The sequence below is a fragment of the Aulonocara sp. 'chitande type north' Nkhata Bay genome, linkage group LG11 (genome assembly GCF_057382095.1).
Source record: "Aulonocara sp. 'chitande type north' Nkhata Bay isolate Kocher_YH1m ecotype deep benthic linkage group LG11, A_spYH_male_GT1.1, whole genome shotgun sequence".
Classification (NCBI taxonomy): Eukaryota; Metazoa; Chordata; class Actinopteri; order Cichliformes; family Cichlidae; genus Aulonocara; species Aulonocara sp. 'chitande type north' Nkhata Bay.
The window spans coordinates 37624709-37644503 of NC_141354.1; the positions used below are offsets into that span (position 1 = coordinate 37624709).

At 41.4% G+C, this 19795-nt stretch overlaps 1 protein-coding gene across 3 annotated transcripts in view; it reads left to right on the top strand.

The window, feature by feature from the left end:
* LOC147319752 (uncharacterized) overlaps positions 1-19795 on the top strand; it is a 39958-nt gene that overhangs the window by 12645 nt on the left and 7518 nt on the right. For 2 of the 3 annotated variants that reach the window (XM_086312513.1, XM_086312512.1), the window contains exons 3-13: positions 3353-3381; positions 4027-4200; positions 9056-9233; positions 9458-9498; positions 9812-10085; positions 10923-10970; positions 11258-11301; positions 11675-11960; positions 18153-18196; positions 18753-19038; positions 19548-19591. In XM_086312513.1, the coding sequence (XP_086168639.1) occupies positions 3353-3381; positions 4027-4200; positions 9056-9233; positions 9458-9498; positions 9812-10085; positions 10923-10970; positions 11258-11301; positions 11675-11960; positions 18153-18196; positions 18753-19038; positions 19548-19591 (1448 nt within the window). The remainder of the gene's footprint in view (positions 1-3352; positions 3382-4026; positions 4201-9055; positions 9234-9457; positions 9499-9811; positions 10086-10922; positions 10971-11257; positions 11302-11674; positions 11961-18152; positions 18197-18752; positions 19039-19547; positions 19592-19795) is intronic. The other variant, XM_086312514.1, reaches the window with a different exon arrangement.

The following is a 19795-nucleotide window of genomic DNA, read 5'->3' on the forward strand; positions in this document are numbered from 1 at the left end:
TGCAACCTCATCAGACCCTCAGGTTTGTCAGCCACCACCTCTAAACCAGTCACGACCCCATTCCCACTCTCCTTTGTCCCCTTCTCCTCGGTCTGAGACTGTAACGACTTCTCCCTCTGGCCATGTGGTGATACACCAATCAGACATTGTCCCTTCAACTCCTCATCGAGTATCTGGTGTTTCATGGCGATGTGGGAGACGTCAAGTTGTGCCTCCCAGATACCTCAAGGACTATGTTTTGAACTGAACTTGTTTTTGGTTTTGCTGTTGTGTTATTGTTGTCCCCTTTGCTTGCAGCATGTTGGGGTTTTTTTTCTCTTCCTTTTCTGTAGGGAAACGGGGACGTTTCTTATGTGAGGGGGGGAGGAAAATGTAAAGTGTAGAAGTAAATTTAAATCTATTTTGATATACAAAGAGGTGTTTACAAAGGTTATAAAGCTAGTTATGTAGCTATTTGGTGGTTACGTGTTTTGATATTTACATGTTTACATGTTTGAATGTTTAGACATGCATGTTCAAACCAGTAATAAGTATGTGTTATATCTACCTGGTTGTTTTCCCTGTTTTGATCTGAGTATAAGATTTCCTGGCTTCTGAGAGGCCAGTGAAGTATTCATGAGGGCGGCACACAGGAAGTGTGGGTTGTTGTTGCAGGGTGCTAAAAGTAAAGAGGCTGCTAAAAAGTTATCCGTCTCCGTCTTGCTGTTCCTAATTATTCAGAGAGATTCCCAACCATCTAGTGAACCCTCACGTTACATATGTATGTATATATACATGTATATATACATGTATGTGTATATATATATATATATATATATATATATATATATATATATATATATATATATATATATATATATATATATATATATATATATATATATATATATATATATATACACATATATATACATGTATATATATATATATATATATATATATATATATATATATATATATGTGTATATATATATATATATATATATACCGAGTGCTCAGAAAGAGGAGGGAGACGAGGAACCATCATGGAAGGACAGGCCCCTGCACGGTATGTACCACCGGCAGATAGAGGAGGTGGCTGATATCCAGAAATCCTACCAGTGGCTGGACAAAGCTGGACTGAAAGACAGCACAGAGGCACTAATCATGGCAGCACAAGAACAAGCTCTGAGTACAAGATCCATAGAGGCTGGGGTCTATCACACCAGGCAAGACCCCAGGTGCAGGCTGTGTAAAGATGCCCCAGAGACAATCCAGCACATAACAGCAGGGTGCAAGATGCTAGCAGGCAAGGCATACATGGAACGCCATAACCAAGTGGCCGGCATAGTGTACAGGAACATCTGTGCCGAGTATAACCTAGAAGTCCCGAGGTCAAAATGGGAGATGCCCCCAAGGGTGGTGGAGAATGACCGAGCTAAGATCCTGTGGGACTTCCAGATACAGACGGACAAAATGGTGGTGGCTAACCAACCGGACATAGTGGTGGTAGACAAACAGAAGAAGACGGCCGTAGTGATCGATGTAGCGGTTCCGAATGACAGCAATATCAGGAAGAAGGAACACGAGAAGCTGGAGAAATACCAAGGGCTCAGAGAAGAGCTCGAGAGGATGTGGAGGGTGAAGGTAACGGTGGTCCCCGTGGTAATCGGAGCACTAGGTGCGGTGACTCCCAAGCTAGGCGAGTGGCTCCAGCAGATCCCGGGAAAAACATCGGAGATCTCTGTCCAGAAGAGTGCAGTCCTGGGAACAGCTAAGATACTGCGCAGGACCCTCAAGCTCCCAGGCCTCTGGTAGAGGACCCGAGCTTGAAGGATAAACCGCCCGCAGGGGCGTGCTGGGTGTTTTTTTTTTTTTTATATATGTGTGTATAAAGAGCTGTGTAACACCCATATTTCTAATTCATGGGATAATAATGGTTTATTCTATTCTGTTCTATTCTATTTTATTCTGTTATCAGTCACACCTATTGTGGCAGCCTATCTCTCGATCTGCCCCAGGGGAAGAAATGACTTGGAAAGGCTGCAACAACCTATTAGAGCTATTTGGACTAATATAGATTAATACTCATATTTATACCTTTTTTGTATGTCCACAGTTTCGATTTTAATTGCAACTTTTTTCAGTAAATCAACTTGGCAGGAGCAAAGAAAAAGTGAAAAACTAAAATAATGTAAAAAGAATAATCAAATCACATCAATTGTAATTAATAGTTTACGTTTAATTTTAGTTATTAACTTAATTAACGCACTCCAAGCTAATGCTGATTATGTTCTTATCTTTGGGGGAGAGGTTGGTGGTGAGAGAGGCACTTCCAGCATGAAGATGTGTTCCACCTTCATGGAAACAATCTGAAACGCAGGATTCCTTCATAGATCCCATATCTTCTCAAAGCTACATAATCCACAGGGAAAACCCTGGGAGTCTTGAGAAGCTGCGTTTTATTTGCTCGCTATGTAACCCACAAATATGAGTATTTGCACGACCTCCATAAAGGGAACAAGTAGCTTTGAGAAGAACAGACTGTACGCAGTGAAGGAAGCCACCTGGCGGGACAAGATACTGACATCATCCTGGGAGGGCTGCACTCACATCATATAACCACTCACACTGTATAACCACGCTTGCACAACACACTTTCTAACCATATATAGTAATTTGTCTTAGTTAATACAGCAACGAGCTTTATGAATAGTCATGTGTGTAAACAATAAAAACGACCTGCAGGGGGGAAGCAAGTTGAAGTGGGTTGGAGATCAACTGCTTCCCTCTCGCGAGTGAAAACTTGAGCTGTGTGTGACCTCGTTCCTGAGTGAGTTTCTGTTTATCCAGCAGTATCAGGGGTAAAACTCTGACAGCGCTCTTCTGGACAGAGATCTCTAATGTTTTCCTGGGATCTGCTGGAGCCACTATGCCACCTGGGTGACGTCCCAGCTGGTATGGCTTCATATTTATGTCTCTCACTCCAAGTTACGGTTGGTTAGCATGGGAGAGGCAGCCTGGGACCCTCATTGGACAGAAACGCCCCGGTGTGGAGTCGACTCCCGTCACGTTCAAAGACATGTAGTGTATATTTATATATATGTGTGTGTGTGTGTGTGTGTGTGTGTGTGTGTGTGTGTGTGTGTGTGTGTGTATGTGTATATATACACACACATAAAAGTGATCAGCGATCAGAGTATCCTGTGTGTGCTCTCATTCACAAAGTTAGGCCTCTCTCTAAAATCATTATTAACGAGTTAACGAGGTTTAAGTGTCACTTTGATGTGAAATCTTTCATGTTCTAAATCCTCATAAAGCCTGATGATAAAACAGTTTCTAATCTGACTTTTTCTCTTTCTTTTCTCCTCAGACAAACAGTTTCCTCCACTGAGCCAGAGAGTGAGTAACGTCACATCAGTCGACTTCACACAGTTCAGCTTTGATTCAGTAGATGAAGACTGAAAATGATCTTCATCTTAAACACAAATCATACACATGAGATTCAAGCTGCAGCTTTGTCATGTACACATGAGTTTTATACATGATTGGTATAGAAATATTAAACCTTATTTACATTTTAAAAGCAGATTAAATTCAAGTCTTTCTGTTTATCAGTAAAGATGTGAGCAGTTAAAGCTCCCCTCTGTTTGTAAAATCAGGAGACTCACTGCAGTTTTTGTAGCTCAGTCTTTGACAGAGTTACAGTCAGGCAGTAAAACAGAGTCACAAACCTGTTCATGAAAATTAAATCCTTCAAAAAGAGGAAAAAATGAGCCAAGAAATAAAAAACCAATCCAAGCAGGTACCCACCGAGCACCAGATGTTCATGGAGGTTATTTTCTGCTCGACATCTGGTCGACCGGTCATGACCTTAAAAAGACGCAGCTTTATCTCTGAAGGTCAAAGGTCATCTTTTCAGGTTTTTAGAAGGAATTGGATTCAAACATGAATTTATTTTTAGCACACTAAAATGTTTCTGTTGATTAAAAATCAAACAGACATTTGAATGGTGCATCGCTGTCATGTGACCTCTGTTTTTACCAGGTGGAAACGATGGAGTCTCTTATTGAGCTGCTTTTGGAGACACTGGCTGATCTGAGAGGCAGCGAGGTCAGAGACTTCATCGAGATCCTGAGAAGAAAACGTGGCTCAATGAGCCCCATGAGTCTGTCTGCGATGTCAGACCTGCAGGACGTGCAGGACGTGGTGTTTTTGGCGGTGAGGACCAATGTTCCCTCTAATTTTTCATGTGTCTGAGCGAACGCACAAACTCCCTGAGCGGCCCCTTGGACCACTGTGAGCAACAGCAGACGTGTGCACTGTGGTCACGCCAGCATCCAATCCATCCAACGTGTTTTATTAAAATAATCAAATTACAGCATTTATGTTAGACGACTTTTAATTAACTGCTTTAGCCCACTTACAATGAAAATTAAAAAAAAATCTTGTTCATGACCTGTGTAGCATGTTAACACTATTGGAAGGAAAAATAACTTGAAATCCAATTTTGAAAACACAACTTTCTTTCTTTTTTAAAAAATAAAATAAAGCTCTGACTTGTATTATAAGTCTGTGGTCTGGGAGAGAGTCCTGTAACTCTCTGTCTGCAAAATACAGGATATAATAACCAATGTTGGGCAATTAATTATATAGTTACTTCAGTTCAGTTCTTTTTTTATTTCAAACATATACATTCACCAACGTTTCATAAAATCATTCCATACAGTTGTTTGAAAAGGAGTAGGCAGAAGTATATACTTATTTAGCCCTACCCCCTCAGGTTTACATCCTCATCATCTAAATTTGAACAACAAAAACGTATACAATGCCTTCAACTTAGAACATAACATCTCAAAAAATATTTTCACATGTTCAACTAAAACTATATTTAGATTTACTAATTTGCAGAAGAAAATAAACATGAGTTTGACTGCTGTCTTGCGTTAATTGCATTTTCTTCATTCTTATACTTATTTAAAATTTCTTTTTTGAGTTTTATTTTAAACTGGTTTATATCACTACTGACCTTAAATTCTGGAATGAGTTAAAAGAAGAAATAAAGTCCCGCTATAGAAATAGACATCCTTTTCAATGTTGTTCTTACTCTTTGTAATTTTAAATTCCACTTCCCTCTAAAATTATACCTCCCTTCTCTCTTTAAGAACCTCAAAAAAAAACAAACCCTAATTTACGAATAAATTCTTTACAAATCCTACCATGTGAATTCATGGATTTTTTTTTCACATTCTGTCTCACAGTTGAAGTGTACCTCTGGTGCAAATTACTGAACTCTGTCATCATTTTAAGTGGGGGAACTTGCACAATCGGTGGCTGACTAAATACTTTTTTGCCCCACTGTATTACAATATGTTATTTATATTTTACTTTGTATCCACCAAGGGCTGTGGGTGATCTGCAGTTTCACTCTTTCTCAAGCTGGAGACATTTTCCTTTTCACACACTTTCCTTGGCTGAACAATGACACAACCTTAGTATACCTTATGCATCTCTCTATTTCATTTAATATGTCTTTGTGTGAATTATCTGCTTTCATTCATTCTATTCTGGGCATGATCTTCATCCCAACTATGTTTCATTATTAATACCACTTTATAGGTTGTTATCCTTGCTAATATTATTTTGAATACATTAAAGTTAAGTTGTAATTTATCCTTTTGTTTATTTTACTTTATTCCTCTTGTATTTATATCTATTCAGTCGGGTCTGTTTCCAACCCTTTTTAAACTACACTACTTTGATCTCTAATTTTCACTTGGTGAGGGATTATTACGTTCTTCCTAGACTGAACTGCTCTCTTCACCTGAGCTGCTATCGTATTCTGAGTTACTGTCTTCTTTGTTTCTTACAGTCACGTACAAAATGTCCCTCTTTTCCACACCTCCAGCATGTAGTGTTAAAGTCGCTGTTTGGTGTGTGTGTGTAGCCTCTACCTCTTGCTCTTCCACTATGCATTCCTCTCTCTTTCTTTTGGATTAGTCCTGCTCCGGCTTGCTGTTTTTCTAAACATTTCTCATCAGGTGTTAATTTTACTTGTTTATTCCCCATTTTCAAAGATTTTGCTGGGCCGTCGCTGGCACGCTTGACTTCAGAGTGGTTTACTGATACGGCCTTCGACTTCACCCTAACGGTGAAGCGGTATCAGTTTTATGAGATGAAACTCAACCGTTCTCCTTTGTCACCAGCACGTGAGCCTCAGCAAAGAAAACAAAAATGGAAGTAGTTCAGCAGCGTATTGTGCTGTAAAATCAACTTACTTCCAGACACATACACACACATAGACATTTGTGCGCTAATTTGTCACGAAGTAATTTCAGCTACCTCTAAAACTAGTCAAAACACAGTTCCTTTTGGCGAACTTAAACCTATTTTATCACATTTCTTTAAACCTTTGCAGCTGTGTTATATACCAAAATAGTGTTTCTCACTCTCCGACGTCTCACTGGTGGTTCAGATCATCGGACTGAATCCCACCGCCGTGGACCAGATTAAAAACACCGGCCCAGACCCGAATTTAACGTCCTGGGGCTCTCTCCTCGTCCAAGAGGGCTGTGCACAGGCTTCGGTGCTGGCTCCCCACGGCGTCAGGAATCAGTGCTGGATCCTGGAACAGAGTCACAGATAACAGTTCTGATATTTTCTGCTCCGGCTACGAAGGACCAAATAATGTTAGGGAAAATGTTCTAAAACACTTCTTCAGTAAAGACTCAGAGAAGAGAAACACACAGAACTTCTTGCTAGCAAGGGCAGCCTCCAGACTGAGACTCGCACTGAGAAACTGCCCCGGTCTTTATTTTGTGTGTGTGTGTGTGTGTGTGTGTGTGTGTGTGTGTGTGTGTGTGTGTGTGTGTGTGTGTGTGTTGCTGATCAAAGGGTCACATAACATGACAGCATAAAAGGAACATCCTTGGTCAGGAAAAGGGTAGTCTCCCCCTCACCCTAGATGGTTCACCCCAGATAACACAGTGGAAAAGTCCAGCAGTTCATCAAACCAAAAAGCACTTAGACTAAAACAAATATAGCTACGTTAATCCTACCGTAAAACAATAAGACAAGGTACGACCTCTTCTCGTGCTCCTAGGATGTGGGGGTGAAGCCAGAACACCTTAGAATGTTACAGACCTCCTAGGATGAGACATTCTTTCAATATGTCACCAACTATATACTTCTAAACACAAATGATTACATGCAATACTCTACCATATGCAAACTTATATCATTAAAAGATTATACTGACTACTAAGTACAATTTTCCTATTAACAGAACCATTTACTTATTTCGATTGGGAGCATCCCTTTCCTTACCTTATATATTATTTGCACTGTTTTAAACTTGACTAGATCCTGGAATTTTATAGCTTGCGTCCTAATAAAGAGTGCATTTGTGTGAGCCCTATACCCCTCCTGATTTATTAGTCTAATGGCCCTTTTCTGCATTATGATTATAGTCTGAATATTACTTTTATATGTATTTCCCCAAACCTCTACACAATAACTCATATATGGTAATAGTAAAGCACTATATAACATATACAATGTTTTCCTATCCAGAAATTGTTTTGCTTTCCCCAAGACAGCAATGTCCTGTGCCAACTTTCCCCTCACATAAGTGATGTGTGATTTCCAACAGACCTTATGATCAATGATCACACCAAGAATGTCATGGTCCTGGGTCAAGCGACCCAGTATTTGAGTTCCATGTATCTTCTGTATTCATTTGCACCTAGCTTAGTTCACCTAGTTAATTTCTAGACTGCAGTTTAGTTTTGTTCCTTAGTTGTTTATGTCATCTCCCCCTGTACTAAGTCTCCCCGGTTCATGTGTCATGTCTAATCTCCATGTTTCCTGTTTTACTTTGACAGTGAATACAGACTTTCAGTGTATTCAGTTTCACTCCTCCTCTCCTGTCATTAGGTTCATGTGTGTCAGCTGTGCTCCCATGTGTGGCCACTTCCCCTGATCATCCCTCATGTGTATTTAGTCTCTGTGTTTCATACAGTCTGTGTCGCGTCGTCTGTGTTCTCACCTCCATGTTTTCCCGGTCAGTCGTTGCAGCGAACATCATAGTCTCTGAGTTTCCTTAGCTTATCACAGTATTCGTTTTCCCAGTTTAGTTATAGCCTAGCCACGCTATCCTTGCTTTGTTTGTACACCTTGTCTCCAGCCATAATAAAGGCTCGCTTTCTGTTAAGTTCACTCCCGTCTACTCACTTGTGTACGCACCTGGGTCCATTACACACACCACCGCACGGCCTGTCTCTGCAGACCGTGACAAAGAAATTTTATGGCTTCTTCAAAAACATAACTGAGTTTTGCAAACAACAAAGTTTTTTGCAGCTGTTTACCTAAAAATGTTGCCAATTTTTGCCAAAATGTTTTTTTTAAACAAACATTTCAAACTATTTACAGAACAATCAGCTGTTCTGCATCAAATCTGATGCCACACAAATTATTTGTGCCACTCCAAAAAATAATTTCTGTCCACTATGAGATAAAGGAGAACAACAGCCTGACATGGTACATTTTTCCACCAATAGGAAAGGGTGGGGTTTTTTTGTTTTTGTCTTTGTTCACAGGCTTTCGAGCGTTTTCCTTATCAAACGCAGTTTTTACCGTTTCTTCCCGCAGTAAATATAAACAACGACAGTATTCAGGAAGAAAAACAAACACTGCAGATATTTTTATCACAACTCTGGTTTTACGTGGCCGATCAACACAATTTAAAAACTGGTATAAAGTCCTCACTTTTTCCGTCAGTTGTTCCGTCTGTCCTGCTCACATCTCCAATGGTTGTACACGTTGTCATTAACGTGGCTTCACTCCACAGCAGCCGCTTTGCTCGCTAAAACACCGGTGTCGGCACATAAGGACGCTGTCTTAGCCTGTCAATGGCGTGGATTAGCTGCGTATATACGAGTGGGAATCGCGTCATTGGCTGGACTATGAGATAAGGTGGCATCGTTCTAATCCCATACGGGAGCAGCCAGTCACTGACTAACACTGCAGAACAGAATTGTTAAAGTATTTACTTTAATTTTTTGTGTGCGCAACACAGATTTTTTCTGCGCAGAGACCGTGCCAGCAGTGCCCAATTGCGCACGCGCGCAGCTTAGAGGGAACATTGGTGAGGACTTTTGGCCAACAGTCAGTGGAGAAGATCGTGGAGGTTTTAAAGGAGATGGAGAGGACTGATCTGGCTCAGAGGCTGACAGACAGCAGCTCAGAAGCTCAAAGTAAGATAAAGACAAAACATGTTAAAATGATAAAAGTGTTTCTGCTTCAGTTCATATTAGAAACAGTCAGATTTACAGAGCAAAGAGAGCATTGTTGACGAGCAGAAAATGATGTTCAGCAGGTTTAAATGTAACTTTTTTTTTGATCTCTGTGTATTTTTTTAAAGCTCGATTAGCTTTTATTAAACACTTATTTCTATTTCTGTTAATTTCTCTTTTTTCAGACAAACATCTGGATGAACATCTGTCTGCACTGATCCATAAAGTGAGTAACGTCTCATCTGTCTGACTCTGCAGAGTTCAGCTTTGATTCAATAAGATGCAGTTTGAAAATCATAATTTCATCATTTAGATTAAACAGTTGTCACAGAAATGTTTTTAGATTTAAAATCAAAGATTATTAAAAAGTGTGTTTACATAAATACATCTTAATAAATAAGATAATAAAAGAAAACAAAGTGTTTCAGAGAAAACACTGAAAACATTCAAAGTTTAAAACAGCTACAAAAACATAAATCTGTAATTTTCTCAGTGAGGAAACATTTTTTCTTTATGAATGTTTGCTTTGAATTTTCCAGGTTGCAACAATGGCAGCTGTTACAGATGTGCTTCTAGAAACACTGGAGGATTTGAGTGATCAGGATCTCAACAAGTTCATGTGGTTCCTGCAGTTCACTTGTTTTCAGAAGAGTCTTCCACAAATCGAACTGAGTGATGACAGAAGAAGAATAGTGAATGATATGATTGATAAACTTGGTCATCAGTCTGTGGAGGTGATCAGGGAGGTTTTAACAGACATGCAGAGAACTGATCTGGTGCAGAGGCTGTCAGAGAGCAGCTCAGGACTCAAAGGTAAGAGGAAATAATCTGTCAGAGTGTCTGTAATAACTTTAATACATTTTATTTATTCATTAAAGTTTATTTAACCAGGAAAAAATAAACTTGTGACATTAAAAATCTGTTTTACAAGAGTGTCCTGGCCAACAAGGACAGCTGTACAATAATCATAAGCTGCATAAATTAATACAACAGATATGTTGGGATTATTCTTAACTGTGTGTGGAAGGATTTTAAATATAATATTACACCTTACAGTAAAAATTAATTTAAAGAATTAAATCAGAGAAACTCACAACAAGAACTGCATAATATAAACTTTATTATCATTTATAAATGAAAGAATTAGTTTCCTCTGATTTATTTTGGACAGACGTTGATAAATGAACACATTCAGGTTGTACAAACACAGTAAAATTAAACAGATTTTTTTTCATATTTCAATGTTTAAAGTAAAAATATTCAGCTTATTGAATCAGTGACTTTCTTTAGTAAATGTTGTTTTAAAGCTCTTTGAACTTCTTTCCTTTGAAAATATTTTTCTTTGTTTTTTGCATTTTGAGCTCATTAATATCAGTCTTGTGTTGTAAATGGATCTTTATGTTAGCTTTGATTGAAACTCCACTATGGAGACAGACGACCTGTATGAGGTAAATGATTCAAAGTCTTTTCAGTGATTTCTCTGTGATTGTGTAACTATGGCCTCCTCCTGCCTTCAGTCAGCACAGCTGAAAGTGAAATATTAAAGCTTTTTATTGTCAGGACTCAGTGTTATACTCAGGATGAGCACACATAAAGGACACACACAGTGTCTGTGTCATGTAGTTACAGTTTGTATTCAATGTGTTACAGCTGCAGGATCATCAGCTGAAGGATTTGATGTGGAGGAAACAGAGAAAGGTCAGTGTCCAGAAAACACATGAATCAATAAATACACTCATTGATATGAAGATGAAGAAGATGAAGAAGAAGAATTACTGAATGAAACAGAACTGGATCATTTCCTCACACGTTGATAGTTTCCCATCAAATATGACTTCATGTTAACAAGTTTAATGTTGTTATTAATCCAACTTACAAGGATCATCAGAATGAAATCAAAGCATCAGTTATTTCAAAGTGTCTGATTATTAACACTGATGTTAAATCAGTCATGAATGAAGCTTTTAATCTTTCTTTTCTGTCAGAGAAACACTCTGAGGATGAACGTTGGCCTGCACTGATCCACAAAGTGAGTCATGTCACATCTGTCTGACTTCAGATCATCCAGCTTTCATTTCATAAATACAGGATAGAAATCTTCAATAGAAACAAATGATTTGATTTTGATTGGAAAAGTCAAAGTTTGATAAGTTGAGCGTGTGCAGTGAGGGAGGTCTGCAGCAGGTCAGAAAAGTCCTGAACTTGTTAACAGAAGCAGAATAATTGTTAATCAGCTGTTTGTGATCATTGTGACAAATATGACCAATGACATCATCACCTTATGTGATGGATGATGTCATCTAAACACATCTACATTTGTAAAGTGTTGATGAGAAAACAAACAAACCTGAAAGTGAGAAATGTCACATTTATCTCATGAACATTTTCTTTGAATTTTCCAGGTAGAAACGATGGAGTCTGTTATTGAGCTGCTGCTGGAAACTCTGGATGGTCTCAATGAGCCGGAGCTCAGTGAGTTCAAGTTGAACCTGCTACAAATTTATCTTCACAAATATGACTCAGACTTCTCATTGATGTGGTACATGAGAACAGACCTGCAGCACACAGTGTTTCTGATGGTGCTGACTTACGGCCAACAGTCAGTAGAGAAGACCATGGAGGTCTTAAAGGAGATGAAGAGGACTGATCTGGCTCAGAGGCTGTCAGACTGCAGCTCACTGCCTCGAAGTAAGACAACAAAATCAAAACTCATTAAAGTCATAAAACTGTTTTTATGTCTCATAAACGTCTGACTAAAGTCTTCTTTGACTTTATAAATAATATTTGTAATAAAGACAAAAAAACACATCTTTAAAACATATTTTATGGCTGTCAAAGGAGCTTGCAAAGAAAAGCGTCTGGACTTCTTTAAGTTACTTGAAGACGTTTCACCTCTCATCCGAGAAGCTTCTTCAGTTCTAAGGTCAAATGGTGGAGAGTCCCAGATATAAACCTAGTGGGAGTTTCCCCCCACAGAGGGACAAAAGGACCCCTGATGATCCTCTAATCGCCTGAGCCAAGGTGTGAAACTGGGTGTGGGTCCCAATCAGCCAGAGTTTCGGGTGAGTTCATTGTGAAACCTGGCCCCACCTTATCATGCGAATTCCTGAGGTCAGATGGCCCAGGATGTGAGTGGGCGTTAAGGCGTCTGGGAAGAGATCTCAAAACTGGATTACAGATGGCAGAGAGTTGGTGTCGTAAACCCCGCCTCTGTTCAAAGATGGTCGCTCACAGTGGACATAGATGCTTCTTTCACTCCTCTTTCAAACCATCTGTCCTCTCTGTCCAAAATGTGAACACTGGCATCCTCGAAAGAGTGACCTTTGACCTTTAGATGCAGATGGACTGCTGAGTCTTGTCCTGTGGAGGTGGCTCTTCTATGTTGTGCCATGCGCTTGTGAAGTGGCTGTTTGGTCTCTCCAATGTAGAGGTCTGGGCATTCCTCGCTGCACTGTACAGCAAACACCACATTGTTAAGTTTGTGTTTTGGCGTTTTGTCTTTCGGGTGAACCAGTTTTTGTCTGAGCATGTTGCTTGGTCTGAAATACACTGGGATGTCATGCTTGGAGAAAACTCTCCTGAGTTTCTCTGATACACCGGCTACATAGGGGATGACAATGTTGTTGCGTCTGTCCTTCTTATCCTCCCTCGCTGGTGTCTGGCCTTCTTTTCTGTGCCTCTTTGCTGACTTTAAGAACGCCCATTTAGGATAGCCGCACGTTTTGAGTGCTTCCTTTACATGTGTGTGTTCCTTCTTTTTCCCTTCAGGCTTAGAGGGAACATGTTCTGCCCGGTGGTGTAGGGTCCTAATTACTCCAAGTTTGTGTTCCAAAGGGTGATGGGAGTCAAAGAGGAGGTACTGGTCCGTGTGTGTGGGCTTCCGGTAAACTTCGATGTTGAGGTTGCCGTTCTCTTCAATGTGCACAGCGCAGTCCAGGAAAGGCAAACAGTTGTCCTTTGTGTCTTCCCTGGTGAACCTGATGTTCTTATCCACAGCGTTAATGTGCGCAGTGAAGGATTCCACTTCGTGTGTCTTGATTTTGACCCAGGTGTCGTCCACATAACTGTACCAGTGGCTGGGTACTCTTCCTTTGAAAGAGCCAAGAGCCTTCCTTTCCACTGCCTCCATGTAAAGGTTTGCTACAATAGGTGACACGGGGGAGCCCATGGCACAGCCATGTTTTTGTCTGTAAAAGCCTTCGTTGTATTTGAAATATGTAGTTGTAACGGAGGCGGAAGGCTGGTTTTACTTCCACAGTGGTTTTGTGCGAAGGAAGGAAACCTTCCTCCAAACGGATTGAGCAGTGGAGCCGCCGAGGGAAAGCACACATTAAAACTGTATAATTAAAATATAATTTATTATATTTAAATTGTTAAAAATGCAAAATGAATTAAAACAACCTTGGCCAAGGGGTAGCACAATAAAAGTCAATAAAACACAATATTAAAAGTCCAGTGGCCTGCGCCACGACCTAAAAGTCCCAGGGAGCTAAGAAATCCAGCAAGTGGTATAACCAAAGGAACCAGCGGAGTCCTCGCCTCCCTCTCGCACTCACGTCCTGATATGCTGAAGAAGGAGAGGAAGCGGCAGTCACTATTCTTTCCAGACAGGTTTACTTCATAAAAAAGGGATAAGTCAGAGACTTACCCCGGGTGGGCAGAGCTCTCAACTCCGCCCGCCGCTTCTTTAAAACTGGAAATCGGCACAGCCGTCTCGTAGCCTCCGCTGGTGCTGTCTCCGCTCTCCCCGCTGGTACTGTCGCTCTCTGCGCTGGTACTGTCGCTCTCTGCGCGCTGGTGCTCCTGCTGGTGCTCTGCGCGCTGGTGCTTGCATTAGCCAACTCTAGCCGCCTTAGAAGGGAAAACCCGGCGGCGTCTCGCCGCCCTATCAATGTTTCTGTTCCGGTTTCCCGAATGGGCAGAGCTCTCAACTCTGCCACCGCTTTCCTGTGGCAAACCAACCGGCACCAGCCCATCTGGGCTTGTGGCCGCTGCCACCGCCTGATATCGTTCACTCTCCCAGTCCTCACTCCACCATCAGTCTCTTCTCTCTCGTCTCCCATCACTCTTATTGGCCTCCGGGACCTCACAGGTGTGCCTGGTTCATAATCAAGGAGGGGCGGAGACTTTCCAGGACAAGTCACCGATGAATACCATAAAACATGCAATAAAACCCATAAGAATACAACACTATACAATATTAAAGAAAGTAAAACACAACCAAACATGCACAATAAAAATATCTTAGGTAACTTGTCCCTCTCCACCCCGTGACATAGTGGTGAGGCAGAGGTCTAACAGTGTGCAGATCTGATCGGGTGTGAAGTTGGTCCTGTCCTCCAAGGAGCTGTCTTCTTGTAGTCGTTTTCTGACAGTCTCCACGGCCTCCGTGGTGGGTATGCAAGTGAAGAGAGAGACTACATCAAAGGACACCATGGTTTCATCTGGATCCAGGGGAAGTTTCTGGACCTTGTCGGTGAAGTCGGTGGAGTTCTTGATGTGGGGTGTTCCCCACAAGAGGAGCAAGGATGGTAGCAAGGTGTTTAGCAATGTTATAAGTGGCTGAGTTTATGCTACTGACTATGGGTCTGAGTGGGACAGCTTCCTTGTGGATCTTAGGAAGTCCATAGATGCAGGGTATGGCATCCCCTGGGTAAAGGCAGTGATATGTAAGGCGGTCAATAATTTTGTCCTTTTCAAAGTCTTGAAGGCAAGCTATAACTTTCTTTTTGTAGCTGCTTGTGGGGTCTTGCTTTAGGGCTTCGTAGGTATTGTTGTCACTGAGGAGAGTAGTGATCTTTGTATGGTAATCTGTAGTGTTTAGGACCACGGTGCATCTTCCCTTATCAGCTGGTAAAACAGTGATGTTGTGGTCTTTGCTCAGGGAAGCGACAGCCTTCTTTTCCTGTATTGTGAGGTTGGATGGAGGGACTTTGGCACTGGAGAGCGTGGCTGAGACTTTCATCCTGATTTGCTCTGCTTCTGTCTGTGATAATTTATTAATCCGTATGGCAGATTCTGTGGCTGTGATGAGGTCTACTATGGGCAACTGTTGTGGAGAAATGGCAAAATTGAGTCCTTTGGCTAATACTCTCTCTTCCTCCTTTACATGGAGGCAGTGGAAAGGAAGGCTCTTGGCTCTTTCAAAGGAAGAGTACCCAGCCACTGGTACAGTTATGTGGACGACACCTGGGTCAAAATCAAGACACACGAAGTGGAATCCTTCACTGCGCACATTAACGCTGTGGATAAGAACATCAGGTTCACCAGGGAAGACACAAAGGACAACTGTTTGCCTTTCCTGGACTGCGCTGTGCACATTGAAGAGAACGGCAACCTCAACATTGAAGTTTACCAGAAGCCCACACACACGGACCAGTACCTCCTCTTTGACTCCCATCACCCTTTGGAACACAAACTTGGAGTAATTAGGACCCTACACCACTGGGCAGAACATGTTCCCTCTAAGCCTGAAGGAAAAAAGAAGGAACACACACATGTAAAGGAAGCACTCAAAACGTGCGGCTATCCTAAATGGGCGTTCTTAAAGTCAGCAAAGAGGCACAGAAAAGAAGATCAGACACCAGCGAGGGAGGATAAGAAGGACAGACGCAACAACATTGTCATCCCCTATGTAGCCGGTGTATCAGAAAAACTCAGGAGAGTTTTCTCCAAGCATGACATCCTGGTGCATTTCAGACCAAGCAACACGCTCAGACAAAAACTGGTTCACCCGAAAGACAAAACGCCAAAACACAAACTTAACAATGTGGTGTTTGCTGTACAGTGCAGCGAGGAATGCTCAGACCTCTACATTGGAGAGACCAAACAGCCACTTCACAAGCGCATGGCACAACTCTGTTGCTTGTGAAGCTCGCACACAAGAATTTCACTCACATGTGCTGTACCAATGTACCTGCACATGTGATGTGACAATAAAAGTGATTTGATTTGATTTGAGAAGAGCCACCTCCACAGGACAAGACTCAGCAGTCCATCTGCATCTAAAGGATAAAGGTCACTCTTTCGAGGATGCCAATGTTCACATTTTGGACAGAGAGGACAGATGGTTTGAAAGAGGAGTGAAAGAAGCCATCTATGTCCACTGTGAGCGACCATCTTTGAACAGAGGCGGGGTTTACGACACCAACTCTCTGCCATCTATAATCCAGTTTTGAGATCTCTTCCCAGACGCCTTAACGCCCACTCACATCCTGGGCCATCTGACCTCAGGAATTCGCATGATAAGGTGGGGCCAGGTTTCACAATGAACTCACCCGAAACTCTGGCTGATTGGGACCCACACCCAGTTTCACACCTTGGCTCAGGCGATTAGAGGATCATCAGGGGGCCCTTTTGTCCCTCTGTGGGAGGAAACTCCCACTAGGTTTATAGGGCTTTGGAGCGTGATGTCACGGGGGTGGGCGTGGAAAGGATTTTGGCCCGATCCGCCATTTTGGGGTTCTAAGTAAGGAGCAAAAGCATAGCCATGGTTCGTACTTGCTGTGTGCTCGGCTGCAATGTTCGATCTTACGACCGGCACGGGAATAAGTTTGGATTGTCTTTTTATGCTTTCCCAACCTGGAAGCAACATGAAGGAGCTCATGTATCGGATATTACCAAACGAAGGCGTCTAGCCTGGATAGCAGCCGTGAGACGAGCTGATATCAAGTTCTGTTACGTCTCCAGATATCAGCTGGTGTGCTCAAGACATTTTCATTCCGGTAAGTTCTAAATATGTTCTTATCACACTTTATAGCTGAATAATATTATCGTTGGTGGTCTCGGAAGTTATAGAAATTGCGATCAAACATCAAATGGAGTGACTTTGCAGACATATGTGCTATGTAAAGATTCGCAGGAGGAGACAGGGAGGACACAAATTGGTGTTAATAATTTGCCCGATTATCAATGTGTTAATTTGCATCTACTTTACAATTATGGGCATATAATATGATAACGATATTTTAGCAGTTTACTGATAAATGTATAACATTAATTATGGTGGGGGGTGGAAAATGGCTATTTCACTCGATGCACTCCAGCTGACTTACTTTGACGACGTACTCAAGAGTTTGGCGGCTTGAAAATAGCCAAATCTTGCACCCAGCCATTTGTAAATTGGATGTGCGCCTCCAGTGACTTGTAATTACGAAACTGGTTCGCAGTGTAAGCGCTTACTCCACAAACAAGATAGGTGAAGATATCGGGGTAGGACAGTGGCGGTAAGTCGTCTGGGTCTTTACTCCACTGCCGTATGTCGTATGGGTCCAGATTTGCGATGCACTCTATTTTTTTTCAAATACCGCTGCTTCGCCTCTGGACGCAATCGGTCTGTATACTGTCCGTTTTCTTTTGAGCTGCTTTTAAACATGTTTCTTGTCGTCGTCGCCGTTCCAACAGTGAGTTTGTTTGGATCGTAGACCCCGAAAATGGCGCCGCGCTCCCACAATGCATTGCGGCGTGACGTCAACTCCAAAGCCCTATATCGGGGACCCTCCACCATTTGACCCCAGAACTGAAGAAGCTTCTCGGATGAGAGGTGAAACGTCTTCAAGCAACTTAAAGAAGTCCAGACGCTTTTCTTTGCAAGCTCCTTTGACTACGGTGACCTGGATGACTGAGAACCTTCACAGACATATTTTATGGCTGTTCTGGAAAAATCTACTTCAATAAATACATAAAAATGAGACCAGATTAAATCCAAATACTTTGTGAGGAGGAGTAAAAATGACTCCTTCATACTGTTTATTATTGCTGAGGAGGTTTCAGTGTAATTCTGCATATTGTCCATTTTTCCAAAGTCATATTTCCTGAATAATTGTCAGTTAGTTGTTAAATGTGTTTGTCATGAGTGACTTTGAGCACTTTTCTCCTCAGAGAAACACTCTGTGGATGAACGACGCTCTGCACTGATCCACAAAGTGAGTCATGTCACATCTCTGATTCAGTACAAGACAGCAGGCTGAAAGTCAGAGGACTAAAGTATCATCAGTTCTCATGTTGAGTCATTTTCTCATGATTTCTGCTGGATGTTTGTGACAAACTGAAGCTTCATTCAGTTTGACTTCTTCAGCAGTAATTTTCTGCAACACTAATGTCAGGATGTCTTTACCACTGAGGATGAGCTGAGGAAGTGTCAGCATGTACATTTGTCCTGACTCTTCAACAGGACAGAGAAATCTGAAAACATCAAACACTTTCAGATTAAACAGGAAACTTTATTCTACTTACAAATATTAATAAAGAATGAAAGATGATGTGAAATCAGGGAAAGATTCTTGATGGATATATTTCAGTTTTTATCTGCACAGTGAGAGAAGAACTGCAGCCTGTAAAGAAAAAGTATTCAAACCCATAAAAGTGGATCACAGTTTTATATTTTCTTCATTTTTTTCATAAACGTACCACAACTAGTAAATAGGCGCTTGTGTTTGGCTAAATAAATATGTGACCCCGTGATTGTGTTTATTGTTCCAGATGGCAACAATGGCAGCTGTTAAACATCTGCTTTTAGAAACTTTGAATGATTTGAGTGATGAGGAGCTCGAGACATTTAAGAGGCACCTGCAGACGATCATTCCTTGGAGGAATCTGTCATTCTTCTCGTGGAGGTTGAATCGATCATTAGTCAGAGCAGATGTAGTGAATCTGATGGTGGATGAACTTGGTCATCAGTCTGTGGAGGTGACCAGAGAAGTTTTCATGCACATGAACAGAACTGATCTGGTGCAGAAGTTACCAGAGAGCAGCTCAGCATCCAGAGGTAAGACCAACATGCATGAGTGTAAACTCTGTGTCATCAACAGGTTTTTGTGTTGCTGGTGTCATGGTGGTGCAGTGGTTAGCACTGTGTCCTCACAGCATGAAGGTTGTGTGTTTGAGCCTCCTGGTTGGCTGGAACCTTTCTGTGTGGAGTTTGCATGTTCTCCCTGTGCCTGCATGCTTTTCCTCAGAGTGCTCTGGTTTCCAGTCCAAACACATGCTTGTTGGCTTTATTGCTGGTTCTAAATTAAATGTGGGTGTGAAAGGTTGTCTGTCTGTTTAAAACCTGAGGTGGACAGGTGTACCCTCTCTCATTATCACAGCTGGGAACCCCCAGTTACTTTGGTTGGACAGGATGGAGGGTTTCTTTGTTGGGTTCTTATGTCATTTTATTTAGTTTCACATGATTTTCTCTTTTAAATCATCTGTGTCGTCTGAAGGCTGATTCTACTTGGATGTGTGATGATGTTTGAATCCTCAGAGTTGATGGTAAATGTCTTTCCTCCTCAGAGAAACACTCTGTGGATGAACATGGAGCTGCACTGTTGAAGAGAGTGAGTGTGACTTTAACTCAGCTTTTACAAAAAAATAGTTTTTAGTATTGATAGAAATGAAATAACGTTTTCTTATGAAACTTGAAGTTTTGCAGTTCATAAAGAGAGTGAAGTAAATATCAAAATCACCAGCTGTCTCTTCAGTGATTATTCTAAAACATAAATATTAATGAAGACATCTTTTTTTAATGAATATTTGATATT